This window comes from Rhea pennata, chromosome 22, assembly GCF_028389875.1.
Source record: "Rhea pennata isolate bPtePen1 chromosome 22, bPtePen1.pri, whole genome shotgun sequence".
NCBI lineage: Eukaryota > Metazoa > Chordata > Aves > Rheiformes > Rheidae > Rhea > Rhea pennata.
The window spans coordinates 5,073,703-5,097,550 of record NC_084684.1 but is presented as its reverse complement, the minus strand read 5'-3'; the positions used below and the strand labels follow the sequence as shown (position 1 = coordinate 5,097,550).

At 46.8% G+C, this 23,848-nt stretch overlaps 1 protein-coding gene across 1 annotated transcript in view; it reads left to right on the top strand.

Annotated features, from left to right (window-relative positions):
- Window positions 1–23,410, top strand: part of NOC2L (NOC2 like nucleolar associated transcriptional repressor) — a 54,329-nt gene extending 30,919 nt beyond the window's left edge. Inside the window, exons 15-18 of the mRNA XM_062593752.1 lie at window positions 4,222–4,335; window positions 9,314–9,449; window positions 19,976–20,140; window positions 22,973–23,410. Coding sequence (XP_062449736.1) covers window positions 4,222–4,335; window positions 9,314–9,449; window positions 19,976–20,140; window positions 22,973–23,118 — 561 coding nt within the window. The 3' untranslated portion in view covers window positions 23,119–23,410. The remainder of the gene's footprint in view (window positions 1–4,221; window positions 4,336–9,313; window positions 9,450–19,975; window positions 20,141–22,972) is intronic.
- The last annotated feature ends 438 nt before the right edge of the window (window positions 23,411–23,848 follow it).

Genomic DNA, 23,848 nt, shown 5'->3' with positions numbered 1-23,848 from the left:
TTGAAGTGACTAAGTAGTATCTGGTTTTGTAAATGCTATTCTGGATTGGACTATTTTGCCGTAAGAATTACGTTTCCTGTCCAGACTGAAGTGCTTAGGACTTTGTTGTTTTCTGTTTTTTTATGGACAATGCTGTGACTACCCACCCACTCTACAGAGGTAGAGATATCAGCCTCCAGGGCTCTCCATGAAATGATGAGCAGGAGAAGATGTTTGTCTAAATAAAAAAGGGTTTCCAGCAGTTCTAACACCATCTGCATTTTCCCAGTAACTCTGGCTGCAGCCCCTTTTACGAGAACTAGATGATTATTTTAACATCTTACTGCCGGTATGGCTCCTTGTTGACACTGGTGCACCTGCTTCCCCAGGAACCTCTGTACTTGGGTGACTGAGTAGCATGAGTCTGTCAGGGTTGGCTCTGGAGGGGCCGCAGCAGGTAGCTTGCCCTGGGTGAGGGAGCCAGGCACCAGTCTGCCAAGCATGCTCTGCTCTTTGAGGGCATGTGGCAACATCCAGTAGGTATCCAGTGACGATGCCTAGATTTCCAGGGCGGTCTGTGTTTCTGGCGCTGTGTTGTTGCCCTTTGAGAGAAGAGAGGCCTTTCTCTTCCTTTGGTTAATGGGATATTACTATTCCTGAGAGCAGAGGGAACAGCCCACTCTGTAGTTCTATGGGGTAGAAGGGACGTGGTTGCATATCTTTTGGGCCCAGGGAGCAGGTTTTGTCAACAGCGGCCATGTATTTTCCCACACTCCTTTGCAAACAGGTGGCACACATTCCCAAGAAGGGCCAAAGCTCTCACAAACGCTGCACTTCCAGAGTGATTTTGAGTGCCCCTAGAAGCCTGGATTGAGTTTGCCAGGCTATCTCACAAGATTTGTGGGGCATTGGCCCTTCTCATCAGCAAACTCTGCCAGAAAAGGGAAGGGAAGAGGGAGAGCGAGAGGAGAGGAAGAAAAGAGGCCAAAAGTATTTGCATGACCCCCTTGCCAGCAAAAGCAATTGAAAGAAAATGCTCTCTGGTATTCACATCCATGCATTTGTGCCAGCCCCCCTGTAGGAAGCAGAGCCCAAATTCTGAGCTAATCCTTCGATGCAGTACCCTGAAATCCAGCTTTCAGGGTAGAAAATGGGTTTAAATCAAGAGAACAGCAGTTTTGAATGTGATCAGTTCTGCAGTCCTGAGTAATGGGGTGTTTTAGAAACTCTGTATTTCATCAAAGGGTCTATATTGTATATTTTTAAAGACAAAATAGCCTGGAGATTGAACCTAGTGCTACAGGGAGCATGGGGGTGCAATGTTATACTTAATTTGTAGGGACTGTGGAGGGATCCCTTCCTGCATCCTAGGAATGTCCTGTGGAGGGGTAACCATACCAAATGTTTCCATCTTCATGTAAGGCTGAGAACTTTGTTACACTTCCCTTTTGTAAAAAGCAAGTTAGTATTTGAGAGGGAGTGTTTTTCTGAGAGTATGATGCTAATGGATTTACTATGTAAATTAAGGTCTCCCTGAGGGGAGCCAAGAAGAGTGGAATGTGCAGCTGAAGTTTAATCCAGGAGCACAATGTGCAACTCTGACTATAGGTTCCTTAGCACTAGCACTCCCCTGGTTCAGCAGGGGAGAGTGCAGGGAAGGAAAGTAGTGCATGCAGACATGCAGCATGCACTGAGCTTGCATTACAGCCCTGTGACTCCCAGGCCCCAAAAAGTGGTAACAGAAAGAGAATTGCGGATGGTTAAAGTGTGTATGAAGGCATTCGCACTCTCAAAAATCCCACTGAGGTGTTCTAATTGAGAAGACGGGAGTGTTTTGTAATGATCTTCTCTTTTTTTTATCTGTGATTCCAGCACACTTTAAAGCTAAAAGAACTAGATTGAACTATATGAAGAACTATATATAACAAATAGACTTTTGCCCTCCATAAGAAAAGTCTTTCTCGGAATCTGGCCACACCACGCAGCATCAACAAATTGATTGATTACAACTGGCCACCTGGTATGAGCCTGATCTATACGTGGGGTGACTTTGCACTCCTCAGGAATTGCTCCTCTTGCCATAGCAGTGGATCAGATCAGTGGTGGAGCAGACAGTGAAGCTGAGCTGTCTGCTGGCTGGCGTCTCCACTGACGAGTGCTGCTGGAGTCAGTGGTACTTCAGCTATGCTTTCAGTCAGCCTGCCAGGGAGGAGACAGGAGAGCAGACTGCAGGCTGCAGCCGTGCAGACATGGAGTTGTGTTACAAACAGTCCCTTGGGGGTTTTGAGTATGGGGCCTGTGATTACCAGAAAGGGCCTGTTTGGCTTGATGCAGTATTGATAGTGCCTGTTTGAGGATGCATAAATAGATTCCTTGCCATTATAGTGCGGGTGACACAAGATCGTCTCTGCTTCCCTCCCAGTGATGGGCCAAAGCAGGAGCTGATGTAAACTGATGTATTTCACCTCGCAGTCTTCACTGAGTACTTGATTATTTGTAAAAGCTAGGGATCTGCCCTGCTATCTGTGGCAGAGAGTTGCTCTCTCTATCATATTATTCATACTCTGCTCCCTAAACAAACTTTTCCCCGCACCTTGGCTTATAGCCTGCAGCAAGAGCTCTCTAGAGGCAGAGTTGATTTAGGGTCTGTTGAAGAGTATTATTTAAGCTGCTGCTGTCGTTTTTGCTGTGTGGATGACTTGGTCCTTCTTTATCCTCACCCAAACACCCAGCTGCCCAAACAGGAGCATTGTGTATGCACAGCAGTCCACACAGAATTGTGTATTTGTTCCCAACACTGGATTCTGGATACTCTTTCTGGATCTGTTGGGACATCTGAGTGGATCTGTGCTAACCTCTGTTCTTGTTGCTTGTTCCTTCCTCCTTTGCTTGCTTTTTCAATTTCTACTCGTATGTCCTATCCCTTTGCTTGCGTTAGATTGACTTTTCACTGTGGGCTAACGCAAAGCCTCTGAGCACTTTGGTAATCTAGGCAACAGATACCGTTCTCTGTGAATTTTAAGTTAAAGGAATACTGCCAGGTTAAAAGAATGTGTTCTTATTTGACATACCCTCTCTCTCAGTGCTAACATGATGGATGATTAAAACATAAAAGAATTTTTAACCATCTAATTTGCTTCCCACAAATTTACAGTGTTTGCACTTCTTTTTTTCTCCACTCGGATAGTGGAAACAGGCTCAGCACTTCTTCATGCTCTGCTTTCTCAAGGCTGGATTGGGTCCAAGACCCTGCAAGGAAATATTTGTTTCAAAAGTAAACTCTTGGCTGTAGAGCAGGGGGAAAAGGCAATCAAGCATCTTTTGTGCTTGGATCTTGTAAGTGCTTGTATGAGTTTTTTCTGAATTAAAAAAACAAATACTGAGCAGGCTACCAAATGCCTTCTTTGGGGGAGCAGAGGAAGCAAATTTTGTTTTGATAGTTACTCTGCTGCCTCCAGTTCCCTCTGATTCTTACCCTTAGAGTTTCAGCTGAAGTAATATCTTGTAGACTGCCTCATCTGACTTGACTATCGTGTCAATGCCTTCTCCCTAGAGCTAGAGTAGAAGTATAGGTCCAGGGCTAAGACTGTAATAGTGAATCGCAGAAAGCACTGAGCTGATATTAGAAGAGCCTATTGCAAGTTCCCAGCACTTCTGAGAATCATGCCTCTTCCGTAAGGGAGGAGTAGGAATCTGGGAACCCACATTTCTGGCCAATGTGCTTGAAAACTTTGATGATCCTTAAGCTCAAAGTATCTTGTGCACAACCATATGGATGTCCCTTTTAGAGGGGCAGCTTTAATAGCAAGTCCCAGTGCTACCCTGTAGATCTTCTACTTTGATGAACCTTATGTCCTACTGTTCTTCATCTGTCTCTCCACCATGGTTCAACACTCATGACATTGGTATCCTGTACTGTTGCATCAGTGAGCTGTTGCACTGGTCAAGTTTTCCATTTGTCCTTTGGCATTCTTTGATCTCCCTGCAGAGCCCAAGCATTGCTTTACCTAAGAAAAGCTGTCAGTCACACTACTCCTGTTTTAGTAGTTGTTTAAATGACTGTGTTTGATGTCACACTTAGTCTTGCCTGCAGTCTTAGTCATGGATGCTGGTTCCAATACAGAAACTGGGAACAGGTGGTTTGGGACAGGATCTTAAACTCCATTGTATTTGCTGCATTTATTTTACAAAACTTCTACCCTGAACACCTTACTTAAATTTGAATTCCCTCTTTCCACACAGGAACAATGGGAGAAGCAGGTCAAAGAGGAGGGGACACCTCTGACCAAGTATTACACTCAGTGGAAGAAGCTAAGAGAGAAGGAAATTCAACTGGAAATCAGTGGCAAAGAAAGAGTAAGAATGAAACCACTAACTTATTGCACATTCAGCTATGCCATGGGAAGAAAGGAGAGCATGTCCTAGCAGCATGATGGTGGGAGGCCAAAACCTGTTCCACTGGCATGAGCTGAAATTGGCTTGAACTGGATGGATGTGTAGGCAGTGTGTTTTTGGAAAGAGCGCGAGTGGATCTGGATGACACAGCCTAGCAGTGTTTTCAGCTCCCTGGGGGTCTATCTTACTGAGATCTCTAGGAGCAATATCATGTCCCTTGCCTGTGCCCTGTTTGTTTGCTCAAGCTAGAGGTGAAGGTAAGAGGTAGTGCTAGGATAAACTTCCCTCTGACTGCTGTTTCGATGTAAGACTGCTTGCTCCCCAAAGTCAGACTCTAGCCAGCTGACTTTGTTGCTGATAGTAGTTCAACTTGACACCTTAAAGGTGTGTGAATTTCAGTGTGGGTTATCAAGTCCGAACTAACACCCAAACTTCCAGTGAAGTTCGTGACTTGCCTTTGGGACTTTGGCTGGACCTCACCTCCAGCAGTGAAGCCAAGCATTATAGTTAAACATGCTGCTTAATTGCTTGGTTGGATTGGTGGCTGTTTTTTTTTTTTTTTTTTTTTTTTTTTCCTTTTCTTATCTGTGCCAACAATGGCACCTGGGGCAATAGCCTTTCTGTGGATGCTGCTTTAGGAACAGATGTGTGATGCAGTTTTTTGAATTTTAGACTCTACCCATAGTACCTGCTCCGTGTACTCATCCTCCACTTCTGTGGGCCTAGCTTTCCAAGAAAGCGAGGAGGGGAAAATGCATTTGTTCTTAACGAGGAGAATATCAGATTTTGCTTAGAAGTTTTTTGTTACACTCAAATGGATGGCTGGTTGTGAGGTGGGATTTGCTCTCTGGATGAAAGCATTTAGACTGCCATTTCCTGCATCTCCTGCCCAAGTGAAAGTTCCCTGGCCATTCCCCCTGGCAGTGCACTGCAGGATGCAAAAGCTAGGGCTGGGAGCTTGCTTAAATTAGGAGCCCAAAGGAGAGTTGCCTCAGTGCTAATGCAATGAAAGTGGCAGAGCTAGGCTGCTGGCCAGGAGCAGGAAATAGATATAATTGGTGTCTCCAGCATATGGTGGGGAACAATTAAAATAATCGATGGGACATGAGGATGATTGGCTCTGAGCCAAGTCTCAGAGCATGGTAGAAGACACAGGATATCGTAGGATATGCTCAGAATTGAATACCAGCCTGAGATAAGGCTGTGAGCCTGAAATTCCCTGGGGCAGTCACTCAGAGGGAACAAAAATCACCTTATTTTTGCTCTGCATTCCCAGCAGGAGAATGTGGCCTTTGCAGAAACAAAGTTGCCTGAGTGGGGCTAAGAAACAGCAAAAAATGGATTGTTTTGAGTGGGCCTGACCTCTTACCCAACAGTGGCCCTGTTGCTGTGAGCTGAGACTTTTCTGGTACTGAAGCAGCTATTGCCAGGAGGAAGGAGATAAGCCTTTTGTGTAGATGAGCCCCGTGTCTCATTTTTAAGGGAGGAGAGGAATTAGAGCTCTTTGGGATAGCACGGACCAGTTGAAGTAGAGAGCTCTGCTTTAGGGGGTATTTCTTTAGCCTAGCAAGGTTCAAGAGAATTACTTCTTAAGCCAGGGGTGGGCTGAAGGGCAATGACAGACTTGTTCACTCTTGGAGGAAGTGGGCTGAACAGACAAACTGTAGAGAGATAGATTTTGGAGTTAGCTTTCAGAAAGGCCTGTGGCTGCCTAATACCTTTGCTTGGTGAATGGGGCTGTTGTCTCTCTCGGTAGGGACTGCTAGCTTAATGATGCAGTATTGTGAACCCCAGCAGGAAAGTGAACACCATGAGGCCCATTAGGGCTGGGAAAATCCATGTCCTATTAGCAGCCATTTCGGGAAGAAAATAATAACAGCAAAAAAAAAATCAGCTTGGTTCTCAGCTGCTGTGAGGTGGAACTTGCCTTACATAACAACACAGACCCTGTCTACCTGTTCTGTTTGCTTTTCCCAATGGTTCTTAATAGGATGCAGACTAATCAGCTTGATGAGACTCGGTGGATAGTAACCCTCTAGCTAGGAATTAGAAGAGTGGCCTCCAAATTATCTAGTTACTGCTCCTGTTTGATGAACACTTACTGTATCTGTGAGCTGTGGCTCAGTGCGAGTCCTCATTCTTTTACTTTGTAATTGCTCTATAGCTAGTAGGGATTTCTGGTGTCTTTATTTTGAAGTGCTCAACTTGAAGGAGTCTCAGAAAGTTGGAGATGGCATGCATTAGGATGATTCAACATCAGGTTGATCCTGATTATCCTTTTTAATATGCTCAGGCTGGGTTGAACCAGTACTGATGTCATCCAAAACTGGCTGCTTTTGGAAATGAGGACTCATGTTTCTATTTTCATAGTGCCTAAGACATTCCAATTAACGGTCTCTGCTCCCTACTATACATGCCCTGCATAGTATACCAAGTAAGTTTTTCCACTATGTTGATGGAAATCTCTCCCCTACACTCCCTTGAATTGAAGAAGTTAGACTCTTTCACATTCTGTCCAGAAGACATTTTGCTCACACATAGCTCCATTTCCACTTTAAAATGTACTAAGTGGTATGTTCCACAGAAATATTCTACACTCCAGGTGAGTAAAGATGGAGAAATAAGATCTTGAATGATTTTTGTTTCATTTACTGCTGTCAAACAGTGATCAGGGTCATGCAGAACATGACTAGCAAACAGAGACATGATCAATTGATGTGACTGTTGTTTGTTGTTGATAAACAAAATTGGGTTTCTGGTGTTTTCTGTTTCCTCCGTAGGGATTATGACACTTTCAACTTCAACTATTTCCTGGTTAGGCAGTGCCAGACTCCTATTTAACTGTTGCTATTGCTGAAGAGTGATAGCAACCAAGGCTGCCAGACAGGAGCCCTGCAGATAGCGTGGCTCTTGGCACAGATGAGGGACCAAAGGTGCTGCGTGTGACTATGGGATTGCCAGAGTTGACACAGTCTTAGTGATGACATGCCACAGTGTACAGTCCTGGGCACTATCTAGAGTGGCCACCTCTGGGACATCAGAGGCCTTGATCAAGATGGAGCTACTGAGGGAGGATGTGATGGTCCCTGTCTTGGGCTGCAGGAAGTGCCCATGGCTCTCCTTGAGGCTAGGGTGATGGCAGTGTCACATGGTTGAGGCGCTTGCAAAGGCAAGGGCTATATAAACTGAAAGGGATCAGATTCAGAGACTGTGCCTGTGATCACAGCCTAACCCTGGGTTAGAAACATAGCTGGTATGGTTTAGTTTCTGAGACCTTGTGGTTTGTGTCTGGAGCCCCTCACTGAAGCAGTATTTCTGATGCATTCCTTTCCCTCCCCTCCCCCCAAAAAGGTTACAGGCCACAGCGAGTGGGAGGAATGAAGCATGAACCTGTATTGTCCACCAAAACTGGTAGGAGCTAGAGAAAAACGAAAATATTTCCATCCCATTAACTCCCCTGCCCCAAGATGCAGCTCACCCTAGGAAAGAGAACGGTTAAAGTATATCATTAGGTCAGCTGAGGGCGGCTGTTTGGCAGGGACTCTGAGGTGCTGCTCCTTCTGGGGTTTGCTCCCTGAATCTATTCTCTGGCATGCAAAGGCTGCTGTTTGAAAAGCCTGTCATGTGCTGCTTTCTTCACATGTCTTCCAGGCACAGAGATAGCTTGCAGGTGTCTACAGGGGCAGTGGGAGGAGAGGCTTCTCATAGGGGAACAGAGCAGGTGGGAAAATGATTTAAAATTAGGACCCTGCAAATGGTAGTTGGTGCTTTGCTCCCCTCTTTCCTTCTCTGGCGAGCTGCTAACTTTCTGTCCTAGTGCTGCAGGTTATTGCTTATAAGTACTCAGCTCCCAGAATCAATATTGCCCAGCTGGGGACCATAACCGTGAAAATGGCTGGGAGAATTTGCTGGAATTGACTGTAGGAGCAAACACGTGTGTGTATCTATCTCTGCCGAGATCTGCCTTTCTACGTGGAGCATGCTTTGCTGCTGCTCCTGCTGGGGGAAGCTCCGGGGAGGGTTGAAGTGGCAGTGGTCAGAGAGCGAGTGCATTGAGGGGTGGTCTGATGGGTGGGAGAGAGCAAATGAGTTATTAGTCGCAGGGCGAATGTTTCCAAGCAGGCTAATGTGTACTAATGCATGAGTGCTTCCCAGGAGGTGTGCAGCCAGGCACAGGCAGCGGGCAGCTGATGTACAGAGAGCACTTGGGATTTAATTTGCATTCCGATTATCTTCGCCCTGCTGGCATGAGGCTTTGCAAGTAAATCCTCCCCCTAATGCCCCTCCGGAGAGGTGTAAAGAGCAGTGAGGTGGTGTCGATTGCAAGTACTTAATGGCATTGATATTGGCTGTTTCTGCAGCAGCAAGGCTTGGCCCACTGAACTCCGTAAGGGCTAGCAACAGGAGAAGTTGTGGGGTAGACATATCTTAAGCATCTTCAACACCTTGCCATTTAACTGTGCTGAAATCTGCAGCCAAATAGGTTATAGCTGCCACAGATTTTGGCATTGGTGCAGAACCACTGCTTCAGAGGTGACACAAGCACAGTCTGGCTTGATTGTACTTGGCTGCACAAACTCATATGGCCTGCATGGCTTTTTGTCCAGGGATCTAGGACAGCCAGCTTATCATAGATGTCTTGCGTTTTTAGACATGCCAAGCTATAGGTAGTAGATGACTCATTAGCAAAAGTAGTTCATTGGGTAAAGATCAGTAGAGCAGTGGTGCTTTGCACACATCATTCACCTTTGTAATAGACTCGCAGATGTGTCTGTTGCTCCCCTACTTGAGGACAACCAGCCATGACCCTTGCCTCTTGGCCATGCAACTTGCACTTACAGAGCAAAATCAAGTCCCTGTGTTTAAGTTCAGCATTGTATGTTTAAAAGTACAAGATAAAATTGTTGCAACTGTTGGTTTGTTTGTTTTTTTTTTCCAGCTTGAAGACTTGAACTTCCCAGAAATTAAACGTAAGAAACAAGATGAAAGGAAGGAGGAAGATAAGAAGGAATTCAAGGACCTCTTTGAGCTGGATAGTGACTCTGATGAGGAAACTGTTGGATTCTCTATAAAAGGTATAGAGCTGGGCTGAGCATGCGTTCTCCTCACTCAGATTTCTGTATAGTGTGGGGAAGTATAGCTCTACCCGAAGGGAGATGTGTGCTGGCCATGTTTGTTTCAAAAGATTTAGTGACATGGAGAGAGAGCACAGCAAGATGATGCCCTTTGGAGGCTTTTAGAAGTGACAGACAGAAGCTAGCTGGGAAGCTTTCATCTTTCTCTCCCTCCCTCACTCTGACATTCCAGCTCATTTTAAAGCCTGCATTAGTCTTTGTTTCCATACATGACCCATACCCTCTCCTCCCCTCAGCACCTTTCTTTTGTCACAGAGACTGACCCCAGCCAGGGAGCTGGAGAACCAGGGAATATGTAGCTGAACGTAGAGCCTGTTCTCAAAGGCTTCAGGGAAGTAGCTGCAGTTCATACTATAATTCTCCAAAGTTCTCCTTGTGCTCATAACTGGTGCAGATTCTGGATAGTAGCCTGACCTTGGAGAACCTGAAGTGTTTGCTGTCCTTTTCCTTATTGAGTGGAGGTGCAGAAATGCATATTTCATTTCCCCACCTGTAAAGTAGGAATAAGAATATTGTTCGACTGGACAGCATGCCATGATCTTCTCTTTACACATTGTTGCAAACCATGGCTATCATGGGGCTGGCTGTCAGAATCTTTGCTGGAAGAAGAGTTATCCTCACTGTGCATGCACTTCTGATTTATTTATTTTCTAATGACTGACGTTGTAAGTATTCTTGATGAACCAAGAAAGTTATGAATCTCTAGAGAAAATGGAGTAATATCACTCACTGGCTGTGACCACGAGGGGGCCACAGTAAATTGTGGAACTTGCCTAAAAAGTTCACTGTGTGATTTGGAGAAAAACTTAGATTGTCTTTTTGTAATTTGGAGATTTCGAAATACTGCAGGTTTTCTAAACATGTTGTCATTCATACCCTGTTAGGGAAACTTGCAAGAATGCAAGATTTTGGGGAGGAGATTTGATCTGCAGGTAAAGTCCTAATCTATCACACACATTGTGAGGTGTGAGGGTAAATCCTGGGAATTACCGCAGAAACAGATGAGCGTTGTCTCCTCACAGGTGTCTGTGAAACAGGAGGAAGATATGGTCAGAAAACTTGTTTGAAAGCTTGAGGTTTAAGTCAGCAAATTTTTGTAGGGAGGATAGCAAAAGTGAGGACCCAGCAAGATACTTGAGAGATCAGTGTCCCATCTAAATGGGTTGCTGAGGTTCTTTGAGATCTCGGGTTGACCTGCTGGCCAAACAAGTTAATGCCTTAGAAGAATCCCAGTGTCTTCTAAAAAGGCAGGGATAACTGCAGTTCACAAAACAGGTTGCTAGGAGCCAAGGAGACTCAGGGTTTCTTCGTAGGCCTCCCAGCAACTAACTTTATGCATTCTTGGGAGGTTCATTGGGCTCCTGGTTCTTACTCAGGGATTGTGAGAATACAGGAGTATTCTAAGATGAATGAGGCATGTCTGTGGCAAATGTTACTGGTGATACAAGATGAGGTCTAGGGCAGCTCTCTGGCTGATGCCTACTTAAACAGGTCCTGACTTGGTTCTGGCGATTACCTGCTCACTGCAGAGTACACTGAATGTGAAGGCTTACAGTCTATGTGTTAGGCCCAGCTTCGCCCTGCTGCTTGTGTGTGCACTTGTAACATCTGTCTGTGAGAGTCTTTGGCACCTCCAAGGGGCTGATATATGTTGTGAAGAGAGTACGAATTAAGATTAAAGTCTATATAATGTCAAAGGGCTCTCCCTGCTCTATTTGCATGAGTCCAGTCACTGTGGTATCTAGTGGCTGAGCACATACCAGCAGTACATCAGTGTCAGTAATGGGCTTTGCTTTCCAGCATTCCTGGGTCAGCTGCCTCTCCATAGCCTTTGTTCTTAGTAGGATGTTCTCTGAAGAGAGGGAATAGGCCCTGAAGGCTGCTTCCATCTCAAAGAGCAGCTCTGGTCAGCCTCCACCATGAATCCTGAGGCTCTGGGTGGGGATGGTGGAGCACTTGGTCTGTGCTGTAGTGTAGGGTGAAGTGCCCTCTAGGCGATGGTGTATCTGCACAGTGAGAAAGGGGTACAAAACAGGGAGACTGGGAAAAGTGCCTGTGTCTTGGGAGAAGCATACAATGAGCTCTTGTTCTTACTCTTTGTGGGTTGTGAGATGTTCCCAGCCATGTTCTGCATTCAGTAACTGTCAGGATTGGCTGCAGATGGAAGTCAGAGAAGCCAGTGCTTCAGTTTGCTGCAGTTCCTTGTGTTTGTGGCCATTTTTCCACTGGGTGGCCAAATGCAAGGGAATTTGGGAGGCCCTGCAGCTGGTGTAGCCTGGATGTTTATTTTTTTGCCTGTGAAATTTGAGGGCATAACAATCTCCTCTCCTCAAATATGGCAAAAGGAGAGTTTGGGACAAGGGAAGGACTTGGTTCATCTTGAGGTATTCAGCTACTTAAAAACATCACTTCTAACTATTATAGTCCCCTTCCTCAAACTCTCAAGCCAGAGAAATAGCCTGCTCTGGCTTGAATGTGGGGACTGGTTGACTACAGGGATGGAGGAGAGAGTAGGACCCCTGAAAGCAGCCTCAAACTACTTCTAAGAGAGCCATATTGAGTAACTGATGGCAGAAGTTTAGGCAGGAGGAAGAGACTACCCTGACCTTTTGGAAGAGGAAAATAAGAAATGTGGCTGGGATTGCCTAGTGATGCTGACCTTTCTGTAGTGACAGAGAGAGGCCTGATGCAAAGCAAGCAGGTGTTGTGAAACTAACTGTAGCGTTGGCATGTTGTGGGAGTCTGGGAAAGCACACAGTCACCTCTCCAAAACAGAGCAGCAGAGAAGGTCTGGGCAGATCAGCTGTTCTGACTCAGCACTGCTTCCAGACATGGGGAGGAAAACATGGGGCTGGTAGGCTGTGCCCTCCCTTCTCTACAAGTGGAAGCAGGAACATGGTTTGGGAATGCTAAGGATGATGTGGAAGAAGAACAAGAGGCTCCCTGGAAAGCTCAACCACACACAGAGATGTGCATGTTCTCCTCATCAGGCTTTGCAGTGGCGCACAAAACTGTTTAGTGTTCTTACCAGAAAGAGCCAGTTCCAGAGCTTTACCTCCTAGGGATCTGTAGATCTCTGCAAAGAATTGGGAGGGAAGGAGGAACTTTTCAATATGAAGGAACTTACTGCCAGAAAAATCCTAGCTGGCTACAGGAGTCTGTGGCTGTAATCCATCCTCTTAGGCTACCCCATGAGTTCCAGCTGTGGAGACTGTTGCTCTTACCTGGAAGACTCCTTTCCTCCTGACTGTTGCTACTTAGAAGTGTAGATTTTAGAACTTGCAGCTGATGTAGCATCAGTGCAACTTTCTAGTGAGATGTGGGGATATGGAACATAGTGAAAATGCTTCCCATCTCTCACCAACCAATGTATTTGACCTGGCAGAATCTTTCCTGTGTTGACAGGATGTACTTCCTATTTGTGGTTGTTTTGGCCAGTCACATCCTTGGCCAAATTCAGAAGAGTCTGTTAAAAGCCAGGAAATTATCAAGTTTGTCTTATTTAGTTGCTGTTCACACTCCCCCACACACCTTTTGATTTATATTCAGTAATGCATCAGTGAAATGTTAACTTCAGTTCACCCTGTTTCTTTTCTCTGAAAGAGGGTAGACCTGGAGAGCAGTTAGGTTTTTTGGATTGACAATTGCTAGCCAAAGTGTCTTACTCGTTAACTAACTTCTATCTCAAAGGCTTTTGTATTTTTAGAGCAGAACAGGCTTCTGAAAAGCTCTTTGCAATCAGTTTGAGGAAGTCTTAAAATGCGAAACAATTAGTGAAGAGAAAACTGTTTTAGGGAACAGAAAATGTTGATGAGCCTCCCCAAGAGCGTTAGCCAGAAAGTGTTTAACTGCAAAGTGAGTTGCGTGGCTAATTGACACAAATGGGTGAGTCCATACAAGCCTGGCCCTGAGACATGCATGTCCTGTCTTTACCTAGCAGGAGGTGCAGGAGAAGTAATTGAAGGAAGGGGCGGGCAGCATTGGTGTGAGCCATAGCTAAGTCAGCTCATGCAGGATGCAAAGCTTCCAGCAGACCTTCTGTACTCACCAGGAGCTGATTATAGTTGATCACATGTGTGTGTAGGCAAGATCAGGTCTTTGCAAGGCCCCAAGCTTGTCCACATAAAAAGTAGACGTGTTAGAAGAGTGAGTAATGTACAGATAGACGCTTGCTGTATGTGCTGTTGTCGTGGGCTGGGTTTACAGTTTCCCTAAGCTTTAAGCTTCGCAGAATGAGCAATGCAGTCTGTGCCCTTGTGTGTTTGTGGTGACTGCAGAAACAATGCACACTGGGACTGAGTGAGTCTGGGCACTTTTTATAGCCGCAAAGATCTCCAGGGCAACATAATGACTGTCCTTTGTCCCCCAAACATTTTTGGAGTCTGAGCATCTAAATGAGTATCTCCATCTCTCACACACTCTCTTGGTAACCTCTGCCTCCAGGGCTCCAGGGATGGACACTGAATGGAAGCTGTTTTGCACTTCAGATCTCTAGTTTCCTTATGGAGAAAGGTGTGTAAATGGAGGTTAGGGGAATAGCATATGAGTAACCAGCCAGGATGTGGCTTGCCACAACCTAGGGTGGATGTTGAGGCAGAGCCCTTGGTTGGAGGATGATACCTGAAAGGTATTTCCAGACCCTGGCGGGTTTATAGTATGACATGGGCCTCTCCAGCATTAGCTGTTTGGGGAGATGGTCTATAGTCCCACTGATGTGGGCCAGGGAATGTTCTGGATAGCCAGCTGCAGGCATGGCCAAGACAAGGTGGCAGGCCTGGGGTCAGTGAAAGTGCCTCAGGGCCTTTTTGCCCTGGCCCTTTTGCACCTTTCCTACTCCATACAGGAAGGAAGTGAATGGCATGTTTCTCCCAAAGTTAATGGGGTTGGGGAGCTCCCTGTTCTCCTGGTTTCTATCACTCCTCATTGTTGGAGAGCCAGGGGTAGATAATGAAAAGTGCCCCGGTCCAGGGGAGGAGGGTACTCTGCAGTTCCTGTTTTCCTCCAGCAGCACTGGTGCAGTTGTGTGTCACCTTCCATCTGCTCGTCCATCTTGTCCACCCTCACCTTTACTGTCATCTCCAGCTGTGCTGTAAGATGAGCAAGGAGATTTGCTGCCTCCAACCCCATCCGCTGCTGCAGGAAGCGGCCACGAGCAGTTTGGTGTTTGCAGCTCACCCAGCCCTCCCAGAGCAATTTTCTACCCTCAGCAAGGAAGGAGGGGCTAATTGGGACTACACTAGTGTTGAATAGGAAGGGATCCTTAAGTGGAAATCAGAGAAACAGCAGCATAGGTCAGGGAGCAGATTCCAATGTGGTAGGTTCCTATGGGGAGAATCAGCTTGTACATAACATTATGGTAGTTTATTCTTACAGGGTAAGTGCTCCTGGAGGTCTCAGTGGGAGCCCAGAGTGATTCAGACTCCAGCCTGATGTTACAACCTTGAGGTTTTCATCTCTTCAGCTTCATGGCTGAGCTATAATTGCAAGTCTTGACAGTAGGGGTTGGAGGCAGATGCATAAAGATGCAAGTGCAAAGCTAAACACCTCAAGAGCTCTTGCAGTGTGTGGAGCTACCAGGGAAGAATATTCAGTGTGTTCAGGAGAGGGGAGATCACAGGGCAGTCAGTGACTTAGAGACATTCTGAGCTGAGCATTGCAAACAGACTATTTTGTTTAATAGCTATGGATGGTTGGTTCACTGGATATACCTGATTCTAGTTATTATTTTGGCTTCCACAGCGTCCTTTGGTAACACATTCCACAACTTTAACTTAAATGTTATATGAAAAGGGCATTTTCGTTAAGCTCACTGCCCGCAGAATTGACTGAGCAGCCTCTTGTGCTAGCTACAGCCATTAGTGTGCTTTAATGAACCATGTAGGAGCCAGGCATAAATCTAACTCTTCAGTCTTCTCTTCAGTTCTTCTGAATCATAGACACTGTTTTGCAGTAGGCCAAAGATGAAAGGCTGATAGTAGGCCATCCACCCCCTTTGTCCCAGGCCTCCTTACTAGTCCCTCAGGTCCTACAGGATCCATCAATAGCTAAGCTCTCTGATCTCTCCTTAACTTAACCTTAGCCTTAAAGTAGGTCAGGGGCTCAGAGCAGCCAAAAACCTCATAAGCCATTTGTCTTTAACAGCAGCAGCCCTTTTCCTAGCTCTGTAAACCTTGCAGTAACCGATAATAAAAGTCTTCAATCTCTTCTTTCCTAAGTCCTAACCCTGACTTCAGCATTTGCAATAGGCCACAGAGCCATAATAGCAAAAAGCCTCCTATCCATGTGAATCTTCATTCTTGCTTCTCAGGCCTCACAGAATCTTTTAATGGATGAATTTCTTCTGAATCCAGCTGCAATTCCAGTGTAAGACCACCAGTAATAAGCCTTTTTGTTATTTGATGTCGCATTTATAAAAGTCTCATTGTTTTTCTTTGTGTTTCAAGCTGCTAGCTTTGTCAGTACCAGCACTTCTGTTTATCTTTAGGGCCTTCTGAAAGAATGGGGAGGATAATGCACAATTCTTAGGAATTAAGTCAGAGAGTTTGTCAGCGCAACTCTGTATCTGCTCCTTTCAAAAACCTGGAAATTGGGAGTGCTGACTAGCTTTCTGTCAGTGCATCTTGCATGATGCTGGGAGACCTCAGCCAAGATCAGTTTTGGGTGGGTGCTGCATAGATCACTGGAGAGGTGTACTCTCTACTCAGAGATTTGGTCTGATTGAGACGTAAGCACCAGGAAGGGGAATGGCATGTTGTCGCAGTTGGAATGGGATTTGACACAGGAATTTGAGCTCACATCTCTAGGATTCCAGTATAGTGGTTCTTCTGTGAGGCCACACTGCCTGTTGGCTGTCTGTTCATTTGCTTCATTTTGGTCTGCACCCATTTGGAAATTGCATAGGAATAAATTGTAAGCGGTGTATTGATGTCGACAGCAAATATGGCTGCACTGCAGGAAAGGGAGGAGAGAAATGAATTTGTAATTATTTTTTCATCTTAGGATCTGAAGGGGGATTCTCCTACTCTTGCCTTGTTGGCAGCAAAGGTGGTAAACACATGGAATTCTATGATGTCAAGGCAAACTACCCTTTGGAACAGAGGCAGGAGAGACACCCCCCCCCTTGTCTGGGTCTCTGCAAAGTCCGAAGAGGGAGGAGAAACAGGTTTGCACGTTTCAGGAACAACCCAGACAGCAACCGTGGAAAGAGCCAGCGGCTGGCGAGGAGAGAGTGTGGATTTGATCAATCGATGTGTTGAGGTGGGGGTGGGGAAGCTCATGCATTCCTCTCATTTACCAGCTGACAGATCTCTGGAAGGAAAAGCAGTTGCTCCTGGAAATTATTAATGGCTTGGAAAGAGGTGCTGAACTGCCTCGTCATGAGGCAATTAAAGGCGAGAGGGAGTGTGGCTGCAGCATCTCTCTGGGCCTGGGTGTAATGAGTGATCTGTCCATATTAGGTGTTGGTGTGCCTCTAATGAACTTGAACAGCTTTCTTCACTTATCCCTCACATAATCATATTACATCAATTTAATGCCAGGCTGGTGGGGGCCAGGAGTGTGGAAGACGAGGTCAGACATTTTCATTTGCTAACAGAATAAGCATGGCCTTTCCCAGTGGCAAGTTCCCTGCTGTGTGCAGTCGGGTTCAGCATCTAGAGGCAGTGTGAGGAGGAAGAGGGGAAGCACTGGATAACTGGAACACCGTAAGCATTGTCTTTTCCAGATCACCCTTGCCTGGTCCATCTCTTGCTGTTGGTTCCTTGCCCTCTCTGCTCCTGCTCTGCTGTTACTGCAGGAGTGCTCTGACATGGCTTCTGAGAATATGGCTTTAAGGTTCTGATCTGGCAGATGTGATTGTAATGTTGAGCAGGGACTGTCAGAGGCACCTATAGGGCTCAGGTAGCTGGAGGCTTTTGTTGGGCACCATGGGGACGTTCACAGTCCCCCACGAGGAAGCCCTACTGCTATAAACTGAAAGAGGAGGTGGCTTTGAGATAGGATACTGCTGTGCCCCAAAGCCTGGCTGCCTTCAGGAGAGCAAGTTCGCCCATCTCCTTGGCCGTAAGAGGTTTATCATGGGTCTTAGTCTGCATTCCTTTGCTCTGCTCTGACATAGAGGGGGCTGAGGCTGAGGCTGCTGCCTTTGTCCAAGAGGCCAGAGAATGTGTTCCTAAGAGGCATGGCACAGCAGCCCAGTAGGTAAAAGCCAAGCCTTTCTGAAAGGACTGCACTGTCCCCTGAAAATTTCTTGAGAAATGACCTGGAGGTGAGGCTTGGAGCCACCCTCTGCATGGGATGAGTCCTGCCGGGTGGGCTGCAACAGAGCGTTTTCATTCTCCATCTTCTGCATCCCTGCCCTCACTTCTGCCCCAGCTTTGGCCTGCTAGAGTTGCCCATGTGGTTGTGGAAATGACTGCAGGCCATACAGATGCTTCTCTGCCTCTTTCTGCTGCACTAGGCAAGTGTAACAGTGAATGCTGAGCAGAGAGGAGAACTAATACACTCTAGGCTCTGCAGCAGAAGTGGCATAGTAGCCACTGTGGAATGGTAAGCTACTTTATGCTTCAGTTTGCCCATCTCTAGAAAGAGGATTGCTTACTTCCCAGGAGGTGTCAGGCTGAGTTCAGTGGTCTGGAAGTGCTTGGTCATCTTGGTGCGTGATAGGCCGAAGACACCCAGAGGATTCCAGGTTATGAGGTGTCATCTTGGGAGCCTGCCACTGATGATGGTGTTTCTAGCTGCAGCAAAGGGACTCGGCTGTTGGTGAGGAGGTAAACGTTTGTAACTTTCTGTCTGAGGAACTTGTTTGTATCTGTAAAACCTCATTGACGATTTAGAGTGCAGGAGTCCTGTTGATACTTCTGCCTCAGAAGATGGTAAGCTTGAGTTCCTGCAGAAGATCGCGTTGGGTGCCTTTATGAGCTGGTGGACAGGGAGGCAGGGGCTGAGATTAGGGGAGGAGGAGGGCAGGAGGCTCGAGGAGCTTAGTACATTCCTCTACAGTGGCTGCTGCCTGTATCATAACATGTAGGAATGACCTAAAGGCCTCATATTCATTTCCCACTCACAGCTGGTTTGTATGTGTACTCTTAGAGGAGATGAGAGCTGGTGCTGACAGTGCTTTTGCTAGTACTGCTTGATGGATGGGAACATACCCCTCTCAGTTGTTGCCTGGGCAGCAGGAGGCTGCTCAGGTGCCCATCAATACAATCTTGTGCAGTGAATAGCACGGCAGTCCGTCTCCTGTGGAGGGGTGCTCTCTGCATGGCTGCAGGCACATGTGAGAACTCCATCCTTTGAGGTGTAGCTCCAGTCCCTTGGGGGGGGGGGGATGGGGTGGCAATTGCACAGAAGCTGTATGCTGGCAGAGCTGACATATTGGTGAAAGGGGAGTGAGCAGGGTGATGACGGGGAGCTGAGAGCACTGGCAACCAATTTATTAATGGCTTTGTATCCAGTTCAGTGACTAGCATAGGTCAGTTGCTGAGGAGGGGGCAAAAAATAGATGCCATCGTGGGGCCCAAGAATTGCAACATGAGAAAGATGTGTAGCCAGTTTCCAAGCAGAGTCTGGAAGTGTAAATAAGTGACTTTAGTAGCTTTGTGAGCAGGGACAGGCAACCTGCAGCAATGAGCTGGGCTTAGCTCTGGAGCGATGGCTGGAAGGAGGTAAGAGGATTCTGGTTTTTCTGCCCTCTCTATACAGAATTTGTATTCTGTCATTTAAATGCATGGTGACTTGCACCCTCAGGAAGAGGGAGAAGCACTCCTCCCCTGACATGAAGTCAGTGTTAGTAAAAGGAGTCTGGTTTCACAGCTCAGAGGCAGATGCTTTCCACATAGGCCAAGCATGCAGAGGCTCTTCACAATTCCTCCCAGCCTTGCTTGGAGGCTCTGGATATCCATCTGCAGAAGAGGTTGCAGTGGTGTTGTTCCCAAACTTTTCTGTTGTGACTAACACAGGGAAAAATGGTTTTAGAAGGATGCCCTGAACCAGAGGGTCTGCCCAGTGCATCTGCATATAATCACTGTGAGTATATACAGGCACTACATCTCAGTAGAGCTAGACCCTCTCTGCTGTCAGGTTCATGACTTATTCCTACTCCTCATTCATGTCTATTCAGTAGGTCTATTTTTTCTCACTATACTGTGCTCTCAAACTACTTCTCCTAGCTTTCTTTTTCTATCTCTGTTTGCCTTCTGTCCTTCTTGGCCTCTAGCAAATGCCTCTGAAACAGTATTCCGCTCTGGGCCTGTAGCTGGGCATCTCCAGTGCAGGGAGACATGGCTTCTGGAGAAACCTGAAAGGGAAAACTGTCTGCTGATTTTCCCCTTTAGTGTGTGTAGGACTGTATTTCTGAGGAAGTGTGTAGGGGTGGTGATACTTTGCCCTTTGTGTACACTGCCTGCATGCATGCTTGAGTGCTGCTCTTTATAATTTCATTTACACAGTAAAAATAATTACAGGTAAAGCCAAGGCCAAGAAGGCATCAGGAGCAAAGGAGAGTCCAGATGACAGTTCAGAAGCAAGCAGCAAGGAGGACTATGACGAGCATGATGATGATGAAGAGGAAGGAGAGTACGAAATTGAGGAGGATGAGGAAGAATTAGAAGAAGACAGTGATTCAGATGGTAAGTAATACAACTGGGCAAAGGGGAAGGGCATTATTGACAGCACTCACTGGTTGCCAAAGGCTCCTTTGCAGTTTGAGGGCTTCCCTACAAAGGAACTGTCTCCTCTTTCCTTGCTTGCTGTTCTGAGCTGCAGGGTGTAAAGAGGGATTTTTAAACATACACATACTGGGAGACCTTGCAGTTCTGAGTTTATACTGAGAAGAGAGTGAAAGGGTTAAGGTCTTTGCAGCTTTGGCTCTAACAAGCCACCAGTCTCTTTCATCTCTTTTCAGGGGCCTCCTGCAGAGAGGCTCAAACAAACTCTTGAAGTACATACAGCCCACCCCAACAGGGTACAGAAACCTTGCTTTAAGGCACTGCACAGGTTACACATGCATGGGGAGGCACTTCAGTTTTCATCTGAGCAATGCCCAGGGTATGGGATGTGGCAAAGGTGTAACTCTTTAGTTGCTGCTTCTCAGCAGCACCTCCTGGGACAGGACTGGTGGGAGAGTTTGTCCAAGTCCTGCGTTCATCCACTGTTTCTGCACTGAAGGTTAGTGGTATTTGCCAGGATGTATACAGGCCCTGTTGGAACCACTGGCTTCACTCTTTGCTCGTCCTAATCATTTTTGCAAGTTAGTAGCTGCTGCCCAGAGACAGTCAGTAAAGGTAGTGGGTGTCAGCAGGAGAGGCCACCAGCTCAGCATGCTTCTAGCAAGCAAGGAAAACAAACAGCTGTCTGAAAAGCTACTGAGAACCTCCCCAGCTGCCAGCTGTGTCACTGGGGCCTTGAGAGAAGCCAAACTAGGCTTTGTTGCAGCTGAGGAGAGAGTATCTTCCCCTTCTGTCCATCACACAGAGCCACAGCCAGCTAGAGAGTCTGCTCAGCACCCCAACAGGGTGCAAATAAGCATGTTCAGCTCAGTCCTGCCTGTGCCTGCCAAGTCACTCTGCTGCTGACTTAGCAGAGGGAAGCTGGGCCTGCCAGGAACTTTGGCTCCTGTGGTACTTTTTTCTTTTTTCTTTTTTTTTTTTTTTGCCACTTGCTTAGGCCTGTGTATTAGAGGAGCCAAGCCTCCTCTTGTCTGCATGCATTGGGTGTGATATGTGGTTGTGGGGAACACCCACACAAGTGCCTGTGTGTAGGCTTTCTTTACTAGTTTGGGGAGCAGGAAGAGGGAAGGAGTCCAAGCAAGAGCAAAACCTGACTGATTTAGCATGGCAGATGGCTGTGGTTTGGCTTATACACCCAAGCCTCAGTGCCCAGAATAGATGAGTATTTGATGCAAGTTCTGACAATGCTGAAAAGGATAAAGAGGGAGCTTTTCCCCCCACTGCCTCTTGGAGTACTCAGACAAGCTGAAAGAAAAGCACTCTTCCTTGGTGTCTTGGGAATGAGAACTCTGACCTTCCCTTCGTTCCCCCAGAATGGCAACTTCCTTCCCTCTGGGCTGTGGGAACATGGAGTAAAGCCAGTGGAGTACACAGCTGTAGCAGGAGTGATGTTCAGGGCAGGATGCTTCCATCCTATGGTGCTTTTTCAGCCATCAGTCAGGCAGGGCAGACAGACAAATCCCCCCTCCCTCCCAAGTCTCAGCTCAGTGGGCTGTGCATCCCTGTGGTGTTTTTTACCAAAACACACATGCACACAGCCTGGTCTGGCAATGGAATAGTGAAGAGCTTAGGTCCCTAGCTGCTTCCCACTCTCCCACAGGCCAGACTCTAAGGAGGTGTGTGATACCCAACTGCAGCTCTGCACTAGCCATGTGCTGTTATCATCAGCCCAGCGTTTCAAACTTAAACCTCCTGAGGCAAAAGTTTGTGCTTCTCTGACCTGAAATGAGATAATTTGTGTTTCCCCAGCCCAGTAATGTTTCTTACCTTTGGCTATTGCTACAGATAGATCTGGACTCCTGGCACAAATAGGTTAAATGTTAGTGAAGAGAGGAAAACATTCCCCGGCCCTCAGTACCCTAAACAGGCATTTCTGTGGTCCTGGTGCTTTGGTGTTACTAGCGTGGTGTTGAAAGGTCTGAATTGTCCTGAACATCTAGCCTAGTCTGAGCAGCCAGAGCTGGGTTTTGTCCTTGCTGGGGGGTGTGCTGAACTGGTGGAGCTTGTCAGCCAATCTAGGGAGTGCTTTGCAGAGGAGAAAAGGTAGCCATGTTCCACAGCTGTTCCTCCTGCCCCTCTGCATCTCCAAACCTGTGAGAGGCTGTGGGTGCAGGACAGGAGACAAGCATTTGTGCTGAGCTGATGATTTGCTACTGAGCCTAAGTGGCTCTGCAGGGCTTCCTGGAAGCAAGGTAACAGAAGCTCAAGTCACACTTCTGGAATGAGAAGGAGGGGTACCAGCAGTGGGGACATGTACAGTCCTGCATGGCCCCTAGAAACCTGTTCTCCTTTGTGCTCTCTGCTGTTAAAATGCTATTTCAAAGTAAGAGGGTTTGTGGCTCATTTTGCAGTTGGAGTCTTGTGGTTACCTATGACAATGTTTTATGTCAGATCTTAATACCTAGCCTGATATCTCTGGTGAGGCAGACTGACCTGAACTGTTAGGGCCCGGGGTTTGGAGACCCTGCCTACCTTGTCCCTGCAGTTCTTCCTATTTCTCATTTTTGCCTTAGGCAGAGCAGTTAGTTAGCTTTCCACTCCCATCTCCCAAGTACTTCAGAGCCAGTGCTGTACTGAGCACCCTGCAGCACTTCCCTACTGCTATCTGGGACCTGCAGTGGCACTGATAAATTAATGAGTGTCTGGTTTTAATTAGCAATGAGTTGCCTGCACCTGCCTCACTCTCTCTCCCAGTAAAGCAGGATTTACACCTTTCACTCTTTCCACCCACAGAGGAAGCCAAGGAGGCTTCACAGGCTCCCCAAGGGTCACAAAAGCAGAGACGCTACACCTGCAGGATGTCACGAGCTGACCTTGAACAGCTAGCACAAGGAGAAGAGGACATTGTAGAGGACTTAGCTTTCTCTGATGATGACTGAGAACCTTCACAGCCAACCCTCTAAGCATATCCTTTGCAGAACTGCTGATCTCTGGATTACTCAGCTTTCACCACCTGGAGCTGATTCTCAAGGAGGTGGTAAGAGCTGGGGACAACTGATGGGAGAGGCCAGCCCTAGGTGCCTCCAAGGACTTTCTGGGTGACACAGCAAAGAAGCTACTTGGACTTTCAAGCTTTTTCCAACAGCTATGCTTTTGGTAACAGTAAAATCTGTGGTCACATCAAGGCCAGTAAAACTGCTCAGTGAAGGTAATAAAAAGTCCTCATTAAAATCCACTGCTTTAAATAAAATAAGGTTCAGTTTCAGCTCCTGCTGGGAGCATAAAGGAGCTGACCAAGGGGAAGGACAGGTTATTTAGCTAAGGGATCTCCTGTCTGTTAAGCCAACCAACCATGTGACCATACTTCCCTTTGGGGGGCCCTCCTTGCAGGCTGTGCTGCCATGCACATCTGCCAATGCCTCCCTTTTGCCAGGAAGTGCTCAGTGATTGCACAGCGAGTTCAGAGCTTTGTAGTTTCCATGCAAATGGATGCCTTTATCATTGACATCAGAAGCAGCTCAGTCACTTCAATCACACATGCTGGCTGTAAGTATGCTGACAAAAGTTAATTTTAAATGCCCTGGGATATTGGAGGGGCGCAGGGAATGTGGACAGGGAGTAGGAGTACGAAAAGAAAAGCTTAACAATGTTGGTAATATACTTTCATTT